The 16,273-nt window shown below is 36.7% G+C and overlaps 1 protein-coding gene across 1 annotated transcript in view; it reads right to left on the minus strand.

The window, feature by feature from the left end:
• The window catches only part of slc4a4b (solute carrier family 4 member 4b), a 115,709-nt gene that overhangs the window by 56,833 nt on the left and 42,603 nt on the right, over positions 1–16,273 (minus strand). Inside the window, 2 exon segments of the mRNA XM_056445698.1 lie at positions 5,029–5,164; positions 12,559–12,732. Coding sequence (XP_056301673.1) covers positions 5,029–5,164; positions 12,559–12,732 — 310 coding nt within the window.

A 16,273-nucleotide genomic window follows, 5' to 3' on the forward strand; every position in this document is an offset into this window, starting at 1 on the left:
ACAGACAATTTAGCCTACCCAATTCACCTGTACCACATGTCTGTGGACTGTGGGAGAAACCGGAGCACCCGGAGGAAACCCACGCGAACACTGGGAGAACATGCAAACTCCACACAGAAATGCCAACTGATCCAGCCGATGCGCGACCTTCTTGCTGTCTCGCCATTTTTTAATTAATTTAAAACCTAATTAAAATGAAACGACTCAAAAACATACTTTAACTGTGTGTGTGTGTGTGTGTGTGTGTGTGTGTGTGTGGGTCAGTTGATATCATAGCAGGAAAAGACCTGCAGCTCATCTGTCACTCAATACACAGAAGAAATCAAAACTCAGAGCACATGAAAGCGGCTTTGTCTTTTCTCTTTACGTGTGTCTTTAGATAATACTTTACTCCTTGACAAGTTGCTCAAAGAGAGATCAACCGTATATCTGAGACCAAAGAGCATACATTTACTGACCATTTACTTACTCTTGTGCGTTTACATGCTAAATCAAAACAGTTTGCATCCATGAAGAGGTTATTAATCCTTCAAGGTGAGATAATGGAGTTAAAAAAACAGTTATTTTTAGTGCTGGGTGAAGAATAATCACGATTAATCGCATCCAAAGTAAAGCTTTGTATTTATGTTATGTGTTTGCTGTGTATATTTGTTAAGTATATATATATATATATATATATATATATATATATATATATATATATATATATATATATATATATATATATAGTGCTGGGTGAAGATTAATCGCGATTATACACATCCAAAATAAAAGTTTGTTTTGACATAATATATCTGTGTGTGGGCGGCATGGTGGCACAATGGTTAGCACGGTCACCTCACAGCAAGAAAGTCATTGGTTTGAGTCCCAACTGGGGCCAGCTGGCATTTCTGTGTGGAGTTTGCATGTTCTCCCCATGTTTCCATGGGTTTCCTCTGAGCGCGCCGGTTTCGCCCACAGTCCAAAGACAAGCGCTACAGGTGAATTGAATAAACTAAATTGGTCGTAGTGTATGTGTGTGAACGAGTGTGTATGGGTGTTTCCCAGTACTGGGTTGCAGCTGGAAGCGCATCCACGGAGTAAAACATGCTGGAATAGCTGGCGGTTCATTCCATTGTGGTGACCTCTGAAATAGAGACTAAGCCAAAGGAAAATGAATGAATGTATATCTGTGTGTATTATTAGGAATGTCTAGATCCGATCATGCAGTTTCAGAATCGATCGGATTTGGATGGTACCTCCCGATGAGGACCGGCTAAGTAGAACATGGAAGCAGCATGAAGCGCAAAGTGCGAGTATGTCTGCGATCTGAAGATATTACAGACTTTTTAGTGCCGCTGCAAACGTCCTTGATTAGAACAAAAACAGGCTCAAACCTGGCAAGGTAGAGATGTTAGTTTTCATTAAGGAAAACATACAGTTCCTTCTGTGAAACTTACTACTGTGATGACAGTAAGAGTTAGGACTGCAGCTCCAAAAAGCACATTACTGGCTTTGCAAACACTGTGCTACTTTTATTTATTTTGTTTACATGCCTGCTGGGTATTTTAAGTTGATGTGCTATTTGTTTTTATATTCGATTTATTACATTTACTCTTGTATTAAAGTCCAAAAGTGAAGAATTTATGTTATTTATTACTTGATTGTTCAAGCTATCTCACAGAAGTGCTCTGTTTGTTTACAGAGTTGTTGAATGTTAAAATAAGGTGAACATCCTGGATCGGTTTCTTTGCTCTTCTTTATTGGTTTTTTTATGTACTATAGAAATATCGGATCGGTATCGGTATACTCCAAAATCAAGTGACTCGGACTCAAAGTAAAAAAAAAAAACTGATCGGGACATCCCTATTTATTATGTATATGTAATGTTTTTGTAATGCATTTATTGCTCCACAGATATTCATATATGTATATTGAACTTATATGATATACGTGTATATTTTACGTCTATATAAAAATAAACAGTTTCTGAAATATATGCATGCACGTGTGTATTTATTTATACAGTACATAATAAGTATACACAGTACACACACAAATAAATAAATAAATAAATAAATATATATATATATATATATATATATATATATATATATATATATATATATATATATATAAATAAATAAATAAATAAATACTATTATTTAATGTTTTTGTAACAAACACTATAAAACTATCCGTAAATTAACAGATTTCTGTAATTTTGTGAGTTATGTTTTTATTTTGTCCCCTTTATTTAAGCTTTTGAATTGCATTTTAGGACCTTGATCTTTCTCCCAACAACTTTGCTGATTTTGATCTTTCTCTAACCTTGAAAAGTTTGAAAAAGTGAGCATTTTAATAGTGTAAAGTGATATATTGTCTGCCATGGTGTTGGATATTACTGCTACAAAAAACTTTTAATAAAATGTTCTGTTCATTTTCTGTTATTTTAGACTTATTTCTTTAGACATTATTTCTTATACATTATGTAATTCCAAACTACTAAAATGTCAATAAAAGTCATTTTGTTAATATGTTGAGTTGAATTTGCAACATCAAATGTCGACAGAGCAGAGATCAACATCCCATAATGCAATTCACAACCGTAAATAAATGAAAAACCCTAATGAATTAACAGATATTTTAAAGAGCATTTATACATAACATAATGAAAAATGTAAACATGCACCTTGACCATAATGAACTTTAGTTTTGCTTTCAAATTATTGGTTGTTGTTTGACCCTTATTCTGTAGTCCAAACTCTTCTCTAACTGGATACGTGAGCGGTGCATGTGGTCAGGAATGTGTGAAATCCTAAGAACAGTCAAGTGGTGTGAATTCTTCAATAGTCAATCAGTGTTGAATACTTCTGAGGCTGATTCTGACCTACATATCAACCTGAGGGCAAAAACACCTGTCAAGATACTAACATAATATCTGGGATCGCCGTTAAGATGCAGAAAGATTCATAAAGAAACTAATACAAAACTCCAAAAGGGTAACTTATAAAGCTTAAAATGATAAACCTACTGTGAGTTCTGAGATTTGTAATTGGTTGTATATACTGTTATTGAATCCATATGTTCACATTTATTTAACATAGTTTTTTTTATGTATATTTAAAACTTGTATAAAGAAAAACTACATTACCCATGATGCTGTGCAGAAATTACCACCAATCAGAGAGCTTCAGAAAGCAAAGTGTGGCAAAAGATATATTTAGCTCCACCCACTCCCATGAGCACACTCTCAAAATACTTGTAAATTTGAGTATGTACTGGCTTCTTTTGCAGGCGCGACACAGTGGCTCAGTGGGTAGCACAGTCGCCTCACAGCAAGAAGGTTGCTGGTTTGAGTCTCGGCTGGGCCAGTTGGCATTTCTGTGTGGAGTTTGCATGTTCTCCCTGTGTTGGTGTGGGTTTCCTCCGGGTGCTCCGCCACAGTGAAAAGACATGAGCTATAAGTGAATTCAAAAGCTAAATTTGCCGTAGTGATGTGTGAATGAGTGTGTATGGGTGTTTCCCAGTGAATGGGTTGCAACTGGAAGGGCATCCGCTGCGTAAAACATATGCAGAATAAGTTGGTGGTTCATTCCGCTGTGGTGACCGGAGATGAACGAAGAGACTAAGCCGAAGGAAAATGAATGAATGAATGAATGAATGAATGAATGAATGAATGAATGAATGGCTTCTTTGGCAAACAAAATCTAGTTTCTATAGATACGATCAACAACTTCAAATAAATATTTTTATTTTTTACCATCATTTTATTTAGATTTTTCACTTAGAATCTTAAATCATTTTTAAAATATTTTAAATCTAAATAATAAAGTATGTCTTCATTCGCTCCTAAATTTGCATACATCCCATTTTGCATATTAAATTGCTTAAAGGGCACCTAGGTTACCCCTTTTTTTCAGATTTAATACAACTCTTTTGTGTCTCCAGAACGTGTCTGTGAAGTTTCAGCTTTAAAGACCCATCAGATTTTTTTATTATACATTTTATAAGTGTCTTTTTTATAACTTTTTTAATCAGGTTGCGGTTTTGTTGTACTGCGCCTTTAAAGCTAGTCCTCCCCGCCCACCGTTTCTATGTGCCTTTCTGATGCATTTGTTATTGATTTGCAACGATGAGTCACACACAATGTCGTTACAAAGTTCACGCGCACACAAACATCACAGCGCGGACACGCGCACACACACAGACAACGCGCTCGTTTAGCTTTACACGCTTTTTCCACGCATATGTGACAGGATACAGGTTAATATCCACTGCTGTATGGATATCTGTTATGTTAATGTACAAAATAAACCTGATTTAACGTCTACAAACCGGGATTGAAGCGTCTTCCTTTATAATTGTTCTGACACGCGGCTGTGCTGATGAAGTAAAGCTGAAGTGAATCGCTGTAATTCATTACACACATGCTCTGTTTTAAAATATTTTAAACTTGTGAAACTCACTCTTAATCACATTTGATGATGATTGATGATCCTAGCAAACTGAACAGACCTTTTAATCCCAGTTGCTTAAATCCATCCTTAAAATAGCAAAAGTGGATTCGGAGATGCCCGTAATGCTTGCATGTGCTTTAGACTTTGGGTTTAAATCATTAAAATAGAGCCCTATGTCTCTAAAAAACCATTTACGATGTGTGCCTCACATTCTCTCTCCTTACTCTAGCATTTAATTCTCTGAGCACAAACAGTTCCTCTGTATAATTAGCACTTCTAGTGTGTGTTACCTCTTCTTGTTGAATCGCTGAATGCCTCCTCAATTGTAAGTCGCTTTAGATAAACGGATCTGCTAAATGACTAAATGTAGATCTCAATATTTACAACAGCACCCCTTGTGGCCATACTGAGAATACAATGCAAAATGGGTTGTGTTAACTACACTGACACAAAAAAAAAAATCTAATTTTGGATGATCGCATATCAGTCATTTCTAAAGTGAAAGTAAACAAGCGGGAAAACAAACAGAAGCAAACACAGCCGTGAATTATGAGTAAGACATGTTTTGTGGGTGTTTCAACACATTTACCTGGCTGTTTCCTTCCACTCTAGTTCCTGTCCGTCAACGGCAAGAAGTTCGTCAAGTTCAGTGAAGAGCTGCGGTGGGGGAGGACCACTGTCATCTTCACCCAAAATGAAGCGTATCCGCTCTGCTGCCGGAGAAACTGTCAAGAAACGACAGCCAGTCAGGTGTGAGAACACAGTTTATTGCAACTTATACATGAGGTTAATCAAATGCTATTTGATTGGCTGATGAATGCAGAAAACATTTTCAAAGCTGATTTTAGCGTTGCTTTTCAGATAATTAAGTATGTTAAATTAGCATGTTTATAAATAACTGCAAACATATGGTCTTTTTAAGTTTTATAAAAGTCAAAAACATACAAACAGCACCTTTAATGCATATGACAATCCGTTGCTTATCCCTTACTAATTCAATGGCCTGTCATCAATTGTTCCTAAATAAAGACTAACAGCCAAAAGACCCAAACCATAGATCCACAAACAATGACACAACAATAGTCCTGTGTCTGCTTAAGGTGCGATAGTATTAATCACTGTTTTTATACTCCTGAAAGGCTGTTTTGTAACATAATGAATGAGATTTGTTGTTGATTTGAGCCCTACACCCAAAAAGTGATCAGTGTGTGGGAGACTTCACTTCCTGGACAAACAGAAATAGACGTTGCGAAAGTCAGAGCTGACATGCTAAGCTGAATTTCACAGGGAAGTTGCCTTGAGATGTAGCATGCAAGATAAATGAGAGAGGAAAAGGCTTGAGGAAGCCTAGTTCGATATTTTTTTGTAAATATCAGCATTTCTCATAACTGCAATGTTGGGTATGTTGCAAGCGACAGTCGCCACACCTTTTCTAAATGTGCGTTTAAATGACAAAGACTGACAGGCAGGCACTTTCAAAGGTAAAACTAGACAAAACAAAAGATTTAAAGCAGGATTTTGGGGATACTGATGAGATCTGTCTGCAAAATCAGGTCAAAAACACAGTGATTACTGCGAGAGACTGCTAGTTATGTTGAAATCTCTCTTCTGCATTGCAACTGGACAGTTTGTATGAAAATATAAAGGTTTTCAATGGGCCATTTAAGTGTTTTGTACATGTATGTATCTTCACATGGCATGAATGTGTGCAGATGACATGCATACTTTTTTTCAACCTAGCCTGAGGTTAGTTTAAAGACATGTAGAAACATGTAGATGTGTTTCTGAATGTTATTAAAATGCGATGTGTGGTCAGATACCATCATGAGCACCAGCTCATTAGTTTATTACCAAATATATGCATATATACATTTTAAAATTGATATTTACTTTCAGTTTATATGTAATTCAGTTTTATATAAACTTATATTTTTATATGCATTTAATATAAAATATAAGAGGCAGTACATATTTTTTATTCAGCAAGGATGTAGGCCTACTGATCAAAAGAGACATTTTAATGTCCATCAAAAATCAACAACTGCTTTCAGAATTATAATGATATTAAATGTTTTTATGTCAAATTAAATGTCAAATCAACATATTAGAATAGTTTCTGATGGATCGTGAATTAAATTCAGTTTTGAATAACCGTTTTTACTTAATATAGGTGTGTTTATCATTAGATTGTAAAAGATATGGACGTAGTAGTATTAGTGACGTTACCCATAGTTTTCTGAAAAACGCAAAAGAAGCTACAAGTAGACGTGGTCAATCGTCGCCATTTTGTTTGCGCGTCATCGCACCAACCGGGGGATACCAAATAAGAGCAAAGAGGTGGAGCATGGGCGGAGCTACAGATGCCTGCTAGCATTTTGCTTAGATGGGCTTTCCTTTGGGAGAAATGCTTAATACTTCATTATCTGAGACTTGTTTGTGTTCTGACCACATGTGCTTGATTGTGTACTATATCAATAAAGTGTTTAGACTTTTAAAAACACTGTAGTAATACATTGAGCCACTAAGCATTGTTCCTATGAAGTTTTTCTACAGTAGGAAAACACAAATTACTTCCAAACACTTCAGATATAGTCTGTTAGTAAATGCAGGACTATTGATGAACTCCAGCATAACACTGTATGATAACGCTTCAGATGACTGTTCTAGAGCCTACAGCTAATCAATCTGTCAGATTCTGGGATATACCTGGGATATGGAGGCCACATGAATGGTTTGTGAGTAAAATAAAGTGCACACAGCATTGTACATACCATATCATCCAATAATTGTAAAAAAAAATGATTCCAAAAAGCAACGGACTGTGTGTAGAGCCACATAAAACAATATATGCCCAACAGTATATGCCGAGCTCAGCAGCTAATCAGCTGAAATGAAGTGACGGCGACCAGCGAGACCTAGCTGTCACTCAAGTGGCCACGCCCTTAATTATGCAGACTTAATATAACCTAATATAAAGGAAACGGATGAGTTATAAAAAAATTCACCCCCTCACAGTTGTCATGAAGGGTAATATTAGCTGTATGAAAAATATCATTCTTTGTACCAGGCTGTAAACACCTTTTATTCTGTTTTAAATTTGGCCATTTTAAAAGTGGGGTCAATAGAAATCTGCTCTATTATGGAGCCAGGACCAGTGGAATTTCAATGAATTTCGATGTTTATAATAACAATTGGGGCGACACGGTGGTGTACTGGGTAGCACAGTCACCTCACAGTAAGAAGGTTGCTGGTTTGAACCCCGGCTGTGTAAGTTGGCGTTTTTGTGTGGAGTTTGCATGTTCTCCCTGTGTTAGCGTGGGTTTCTCCCGGGTGCTTCATATGTGCTATAGGTGAATTGATGAAGCTAAAATTGGCCGTAGTGTATGTGTGTGTGTGTGTGTGTGTGTATGAATGCAAGAGTGTATAGGTGTTTCCATCCGCTGCATAAAACATATGCTGGAAAAGTTGGCGGTTCATTCCGCTGTGGGGAACCCTGATAAATAAAGGGACTAAGCCAAAAAGATAATGAATGATTGAATAATAACACATGAAGACTAAGATCCCACACGAAAAAATACTGTAGTCACTTATAGTAAACATTACTTTAAGACCCTACTATAGTAAAGTACTTGAATTAATTTGTTGTGGTAATCCTATAGTTGCAATGGTTACACAACTATAGTAAAACAAATGACACAAGTGTAGTTCTCGACAACTACATGTTATATTATACTACGATTCACCACAGTTTACTGTAGTAAAACTAAAAGTACAAAACAGTTAAACAGTTTACTATAGTTAATAATTCAATATGCTGTAGCCCTCATTAACAAATTGTTGTAAATACTACTGTATATACAGTAGGCATGGCACGATATGCCACGGTATGCCACGATTTGAAAAAGTCAAGGTTTTAAAACCGCCAAAATTTTCTGCTATACTGTTCCTAAGGTATGTGTAAGATTTTATATTTACTTTTTTTTTAAACTAATGAAGACAGCAGAAGTCAATGATTCATTTTCATTATTCAGCCTGACATATTTACAGCTCTAAAATATTATAAATGTTTCTCAAAATAAAATATACTAAGTTCAAAAGGGAAAAAAGTTTTAGTTTTTTCAGGCTGACGATGGGGTCTTAAAAAGTCTTAAAATGTATAAAATTTTAAAAACTAAATTCACGCCCTTAAAAAGTATTAAATTCACTGAAATATGCTGTTACGGGTCTTAAATACATGTAAAGCTATGGCCAATCAGTACAACCCACAAATCAATAATGGAGGATCTTAACTGAAAAAGTATTACAATCTATTTAATAAGACTAGTATCAGGGACTAGCTATTATGAGTAAAAAAAGTTTTCTTGGCTGCAGCATGAAGGGGGCCATAGAGACCCACGTCTTCAGGTAGAATATTTAGAATTTCCGTTTACAGCATTTACAACCGGTAATTAGCGATCTGAAAATGGGTTTCAATAGCGTTTTGCGTGGATTACAGAGTGTTTTTGTAACACACAACTTTTAAAGTGTGTGTTAAAGCCATTATAATCTGTCAGATGTGGTTCAAGCGCGAGAGAAAACGTTCTCCTAGTTCTCGTGTCTGCCGTCAGAAATACAATGTGTGTGTGTGTGTGTGTGTTTCCCTGGCCTGTTAGCTCAGTGGCTCTTCAACACACACATGCGCGCACAATACTTCACTGCATTATAGAGCAAACCAGATTACTGGCATGAAACTTAACAGGTAACGTTATGCAAGTCAGGCAATTTACAAAAATGACCAATAAAAGTCTGTTACTGATACTCTGCTGGCTGATTTGCTGTTCATTCTAATCGTGAGCTGTTTATGTTACATTTAGTGTGTTGTATTCACCACAGTTTGTGTTTTTCTGTCATTTCAAAAATTCACTTTATTTTCACTTTGTCACACTTATTAAATCAGTGTGTTAGTGGGACAGTACATTAGGCTACGTGTGTGTGTCAAACATTTTGGTGAATTACATTTGTTTGGGTTGGTTATATATTTAAAAGAAAGAGAAAATGTCGACGTTAGCAATGACGAGGCTTCATTTTAACAGTAGAAGACGCCATCTGACAACGAGGGGAAATTCCTCACAGCAGTTGTTTTCCATCCTATTAGCTCACATTTTTTTAAATGATCAACAAGTATTAGTTCAAAGTATTAGTTCAAAGATGATAAAAGCGAATAAAATAGATTAAAACTATGATTTCAATGCTGTACAAATGTGACTGTTTAAACGCATCAGCTGCCGACCGGAAGTTCTTAGCATTCTCCTTGCGCATAGACGCAAAGCATATTGGGTAATTTTGCTTTCTAAGAAAAAGGTCTATAGTAGCTAACAAATAAGTCTAAAATATTAAGTTCTAGTAGCATACATACACTGTTATTTCTATATTTATAGATTAAATGTTAAAACAGCTTGCCATATTGCTTTCAGACGTGAACTATACAACCAAAACCAAGATAATAGAGTCATCTGGCCACACTATTTATAGCTTACGCTGCTATTCCTGCTCTCTGCAGTTTAGCACATTCAGAGCACAAAGCTAATCTATGCTAAACTCGATTGTTTGTGTCCCTCAGTCTCCTGAAACGGCCTCTCCGCAGTAAGTGAGGCTGAGTTTTACAGAGAACATCCGTCTAGCTCAATGCTGGCTCCGAGCCTGCTAACCTGGGCTAAAAGTTAACACCTCTTACCACGAGTGGCTAAAATTACCCATTACGGCGCTAGCATACACTCAAACTAGCGGCATTGTTACAATCACCTGACCGCTAATGCTAAACTCAGCCACAAATCCAGATCATGAGCAGCCGTATAAGATGAGAAATGTGTTTGTTAGTTTAACCCAGTGACTTACTGTAAGTAATGAGTGTGTGAAATGTGTGTTTTGTGAGCTCTCACAGCGAGGGGTTGAGCGAGGATAAGCGCAGATAAAGGTGACTGTGCACTTGTTTAGCTTCTTGCGTTGCCTTTTCAGCCATGTCACTGATTAAGAGAGATTAGCACACACAAAGACCTTTAACTGAGGCTTTATCTCTTTCTCTCTTGCCGTCGATCACTGAAAAAAGATGAATTGTCTTTACTACATTTTTAAGGTAACTGGTTGCAAACAATTTATATGGGCTGAATTTATGCAAACAAATTAAGTTGGCCATCACTAAACTTAATTTATTTGTTTATATTCAGCCCACATTGTTTGCAACCGGTTAAAAATTGTAAATCCAATGATTAATTTTTTTTCAGTGCTCTGGGCTGAATCATATTTATTTCATTCCCTCCCTGATTCTGCAACACAGAGTGATCTGTGATAAGGGCAGATAAAGGCTGTGATCTAAAACGAAGCATGACTTGCAGTTGTTGTTGTTTTTTTTTTGTATTAATTGTTTTGCTGTGTAAATACACAAAAGGAATTTCCAAGCTGCTCTTTCCTATATAAGAAATGAAAATTGATTATAATTATACTGTGGAATGTGGATCTGCCCGTTTGTTTGTCCATCCATCTATCTATCCTTCCATCCATCCATGAATCTATCTATCCTTACATATGTCTATTCATCCATCCGTCGGGCCTCGTCCATTCATTCATCCATCCATCTATCCATCCGTCTATCCATTTATCTATCTCTTCATCCATCCATATGTCCGTCTGTCTGTCCGTTCATCCATCCATCTGGCCATCCATCCATCCTTTCATCTGCCTGTCTGTCTATCTTTATCCATCCATGCGACTAGCTATCCATTCATCCATCTGTCCGTCCGCCCGCCCGCCCGTCTATCTATCTATCTATCTATCTATCTATCTATCTATCTATCTATCTATCTATCTATCTATCTATCTATCTATCTATCTATCTATCTATCTATCTATCTATCCATCCATTCGTCCATTCATTCCTCCATTTGTCCATCTGTCCATCCTTCTAGCGATCCATCCATCCATCATTGAATCCATCTATCCGCACATCTGTCTATCCATCTATCCATCCAACTATCTATTTATCTATCCATCCATCCATCCATCCATGAATCCATCTATCCGTACATTGGTCTATCCATCCATCCATCCATCCATCCATCCATCCATCCATCCATCCATCCATCCATCCATCTATCTATCCGTCCGTCCGTCCTTGTCCATTCATCCATTCCTACATTTGTCCATCCATGCATCTAGCAATCCATCTGTGAATCAATCTATCTGTACATCTGTCTATCCATCTATCCATCCATCTATCTATCCATCCATCTGGCCATCCATCCATCCATTCATCCATTTGTCCATCCATGCATCTACCCATCCATTCATGCATTAATCTATCCATCCTTCTAGCCATCCATCTATCCGTCCGTCTTCTATCCATCCATCCATCCATCCATCCATCCATCCATGTATTTATCTGTCCATTCGTCTAGCCAACCATCTTCTATCCATCCATCCATCCATCCATCCCTCTACCCATCCACCTATCTATCCATCCACCCATGCATCAATCCATTTATCCGTCCATTCATCCGTCTATCCATCTATCCATCCATCCATCCATCCATCCATCTATCTATCCATGTATTTATCTGTCCATTCGTCTAGCCATCCATCCATCCATCTTCTATCCATCCATCTATCCATCCCTCTACCCATCCACCTATCTATCCATCCACCCATGCATCCATCCATTTATCCGTCCATTCATCCGTCTATCCATCTATCCATCCATCCATCTACCATCCATCCATCTGCTATGATGTCATTATATATTATATGCATCTGCTTAATCTCTAAACATTTGACACATTTCTTATTATACATTAGATACAGACAAACCTACTTATAAAGTTAAAGACAAAATGATTAGCCCTGTTGTGAAACTAATTCTTTTTCAAACACTCCCCTGATATTGGACTAAAAATCCATTCAGTATTTCCTATATACTATACATACAATAAATTTGGTAATGAGAAATGTACTTATTTTATAATTTATAGCCTTTGTACTATCTAAACACTTTGTAATACCTCTTACATCATAGACAGATTTTATTAGCGAGTTCTGGAGAGCTAGTTTTGGGCCTGTTTATGACAATAAGAAATGTTTTTTGTCTTACTGAGTGGTTTGAGGATGCTGGACGAGGAGTCGTCTGCGTTCTCGGTATCTGATTTGTCGCTCACGTTCTCCGTCACCCGTTCCCGTCTCTCTCTGTGACTGGATCGTCGTCTATGTCGGCGCCGCCGCCGGTAACTTTTAGGCACATTAACACCAATGTAGACTGTGTGATGACCTAAATGTGTGGAGAAATAAACATTGTAAGAATACAATCCATTTAACAACACTTAAAAACAAAGACGTAAATTACACTTGTTTAACAATAAGAGTGTTTTAGGCATGTTGTTACAGTTGAAATCACAATTCTTCGCCCTCCTGTGATTTGTTTGTTTCTTTTTCAAGTATTTCCCAAATGATGTTTAACAGAGGAATTTTTCACAGTATTTCCTATAATGTTTTTTTTGTTCTGGAGAAAGTCTTACTTGTTTTATTTCGACTAGAATAAAAGCAGTTTTAATTTTTTCAAACTATTTTACATGTCAATATTATTAGCCCTCTTTAAGCTATATCTTTTTAAAATAGTCTACAGAACAAACCATCGTTATACAATAATTTGCCTATTTACCCTAATTTGCCTACCTAACTTAGCTAAGCCTTTAAATGTCACTTTAAGCTGAATACTAGTATCTTGAAAAATATCTAGTAAAGTGAAGTTTATTTATAAACTAATTTCGAGAGCAGCACGTGATTATGATTGAACACAGCTGGTCATTACTCAATTCATGACGAGCCAATCAGACGATTCCTAAGTCACTATTAATACCTTAAGTTCCATATTACAACCATCTTTGTTTTGAAGAATCCCCTCTTCCACCCCTACTTCTCCTCCTTTCCTAGATGGGTGGCACGGTGTGCTTAGCACTGTTGCCTCACAGCAAGAACGTGACTGGTTCTAGTCCTTACCAAGCCAGCCAGCGTTTCTGTGCGGAGTTTATAAGTTCTCCCCGTGCTCACGTGGGCTTCCCCCGGGTACCCCGGTTTCCTCCCACCACCCAAAAACTTGCAACTTAAGTTAATTGACTAATCCAAATTGGCACCTGTGCCCCTAGCAAGTAGTTATCTCTTAAGACCAATCAGTATCTGTTCATTAGCTACTACAGCAGGGGAGTTCTCGAGATCTACCTAAGCTCAAACTCCCCTCTCGCCTTGCAACGGGAGGAAGCCCTGGGCTCGAGGATCTCATGAGCTCAGTGCTCTTTCCCAGGACAGCGTGCCAAACAAGCTTTATTAATCAATCATCAGCTAAGTGTGAACTCTTGAAATATTTACTGTCATCATGGCAAAGATAAAATAAATCAGTAATTAGAAATGAGTTATTAAAACTATTATGTTTAGAAATGTGATGAAAAAATCTTCCGTTATGCAAAAAAAAATATATAGGGGGGCTAATAATTCTGACTTCATTTGTATGTGGTTGCTAAGTGATTACTGTAGTACTATAATTGTTAATAATTAGAGTGTTTTTGGGATGTTGTTGGGATACGGTTCATTTACCATTTAGAATTTTTAAACTGTGAAATGAGTTTTTTGTCAAATACATTACAAAAATTACAAAAAGAATAAATAAATAAATAAATACAATGAACAAATAAATAAAATGAACAAATAAATAAATAAATAAATAAATAAATAAATAAATAAATAAATAAATAAATAAATAAAATGAATGAATAAATAATTAATTGAATGAATCAAGAACCATTCATTTTCCTTCGGCTTAGTCCCTTTATGGTAACACTTTATTTTGATGGTCCATTTGAGCAGTGGTTCTCAAACTGGAGGTTGCAGAATAATTTCAATGGGTCGAGAGAGTGATTTAAAATTTGTGTAATTTTCAATGATTATAATATATATTTTTCAGTATTACAAGTGAAAGCTAATGTTTTCTGATTTTTTTAAAAGTTATTACTGATTAGTATTTAAAAAAAGTGAATGGAACATCATAACTGTGCAGCAAATCACTCGCTAGTTATCAATACAGCACGCATCTGGATGTGAAAACCGGAACTTTCTACTTTGACTAAGCATAACAGCAAGACCCCATCAGACAAAAGTAGGAAACGTCAGAAATATCAGGATGAATTCATAAAGTATTTAGGACACATTCTGGCAGAATTCATCTTTGCACTTGAAACGCAGTGCTCAGGAACACTTTTAAACTGTTGTCATGTCAACTTGCTGCAGTAAGCAAAACCCATAACGCTTGCCCGCCTTTACGATCTTCTTATTGGCCCACTGCTCTAGAACTGAACGCGAATGGATTGGTTAAAATCAGCTGTCAATCACTCAATCAATGCCTTCAGACGACAGCAGCTACAACTGTGAAAATGTAAAGATAAGAATGAAAACTACACTGACAGATTTTGTTTTAGAAATCACCTAAAGCTACAAATAATGGCACATCTGATTACTGATCATGTGGTGAATGTTAATCCACCATCTACGCTTTTCGAAGAGAGGATAAAAGACTTCCAGTGGCTTCAAGTCCGCTATGAAAATAACTAAATATATATAACACTCACTGTAAAGTCTGTGGGACGGAATTTTCAGGTAACTGTTTGCCACATCTATTTAATCCTTCATTTAATTGCCAGATGCTGTCAGCCGTGCAAGTGGCAGCTATATGTAAATATAGCAACATTATGTACACCATCGCAAAAGAGCTTGCACTGACTAAGATTAAACTAATATTGCAGCTCATGAAAAGAGCAGTATTGTTATTAAAATGACTTATGCAAATAAAAAAGTACATGTCAAAAGCATCTGTGCAATAGCAGACACCACCCGTGAAAACACAGCTCAGTTATCATAAACAGATTAATTCATATCAAGCAGTGTGTGCAGGGCTGGTGAGCGGTCAGTCTGTGTATTTTTTGGTCACTCAATTACGTTATAAAAATGTATTTTCTTGTGATAATGGGATTTCATTGAGACAGATTTTCCTCACGCATGCATATATATTTTTTGCTTGTTAGTTGTGATTAGTGCAGATTTTAAATGCAAGTTGGCATGTAGATGCAATGTCTCTTACACTCAACAAACGGACCATCAAAATAAAGTGTGACCCCCTTTATTCATCAGGAGTCGCCAGAGCGGAATGAACCACCAACTTATCCAGCATATGTTTTTACGCAGCGGATGCTCTTCCACCTGCAACCCAGCACTGGGAAACACCCATACACTCTTGCATTCACACACGTACACAACGGTCAATTTACTTTAATCTATTCCCCTATAGCGCATGTGTTTGGACTGCAGTGGAAACCCACGCCAACTGAGGGAAAACATGCAAACTCCACACAGAAATGCTAACTGGCCCAGCTGGGACTCGAACCAGTCACCTTCTTGCTGTGAGGCAACAGTGCTAACCACTGAGCCGCTGTGCCGCACATCAAGGAATCAAAGAGCAAATAAATAAATGAATCAAATAATAAATAACAAAATAAAACCTTCTTTCAAAATGCTGCAATAGTACTAAACTATTATTAAAATAACAGGGATATGATGACCACATTATGATTCACCCCTTCACATATTTGTATGATTTAAAAACTACTTAATACTTTATAATTACTGATACTCAATCAGTTTTGCAGAATTTTTACAGCATTTGTAATGTTTGGAGGAAGATGCAAAGATTAATCATCCACAGTAACACCAGGAGGAGGAACATCCAAGAAATGAATCAGATTTCTCTGTGTTCACATACAGAGGGG

Source organism: Danio aesculapii, chromosome 21, assembly GCF_903798145.1.
Source record: "Danio aesculapii chromosome 21, fDanAes4.1, whole genome shotgun sequence".
Taxonomy (NCBI): Eukaryota; Metazoa; Chordata; class Actinopteri; order Cypriniformes; family Danionidae; genus Danio; species Danio aesculapii.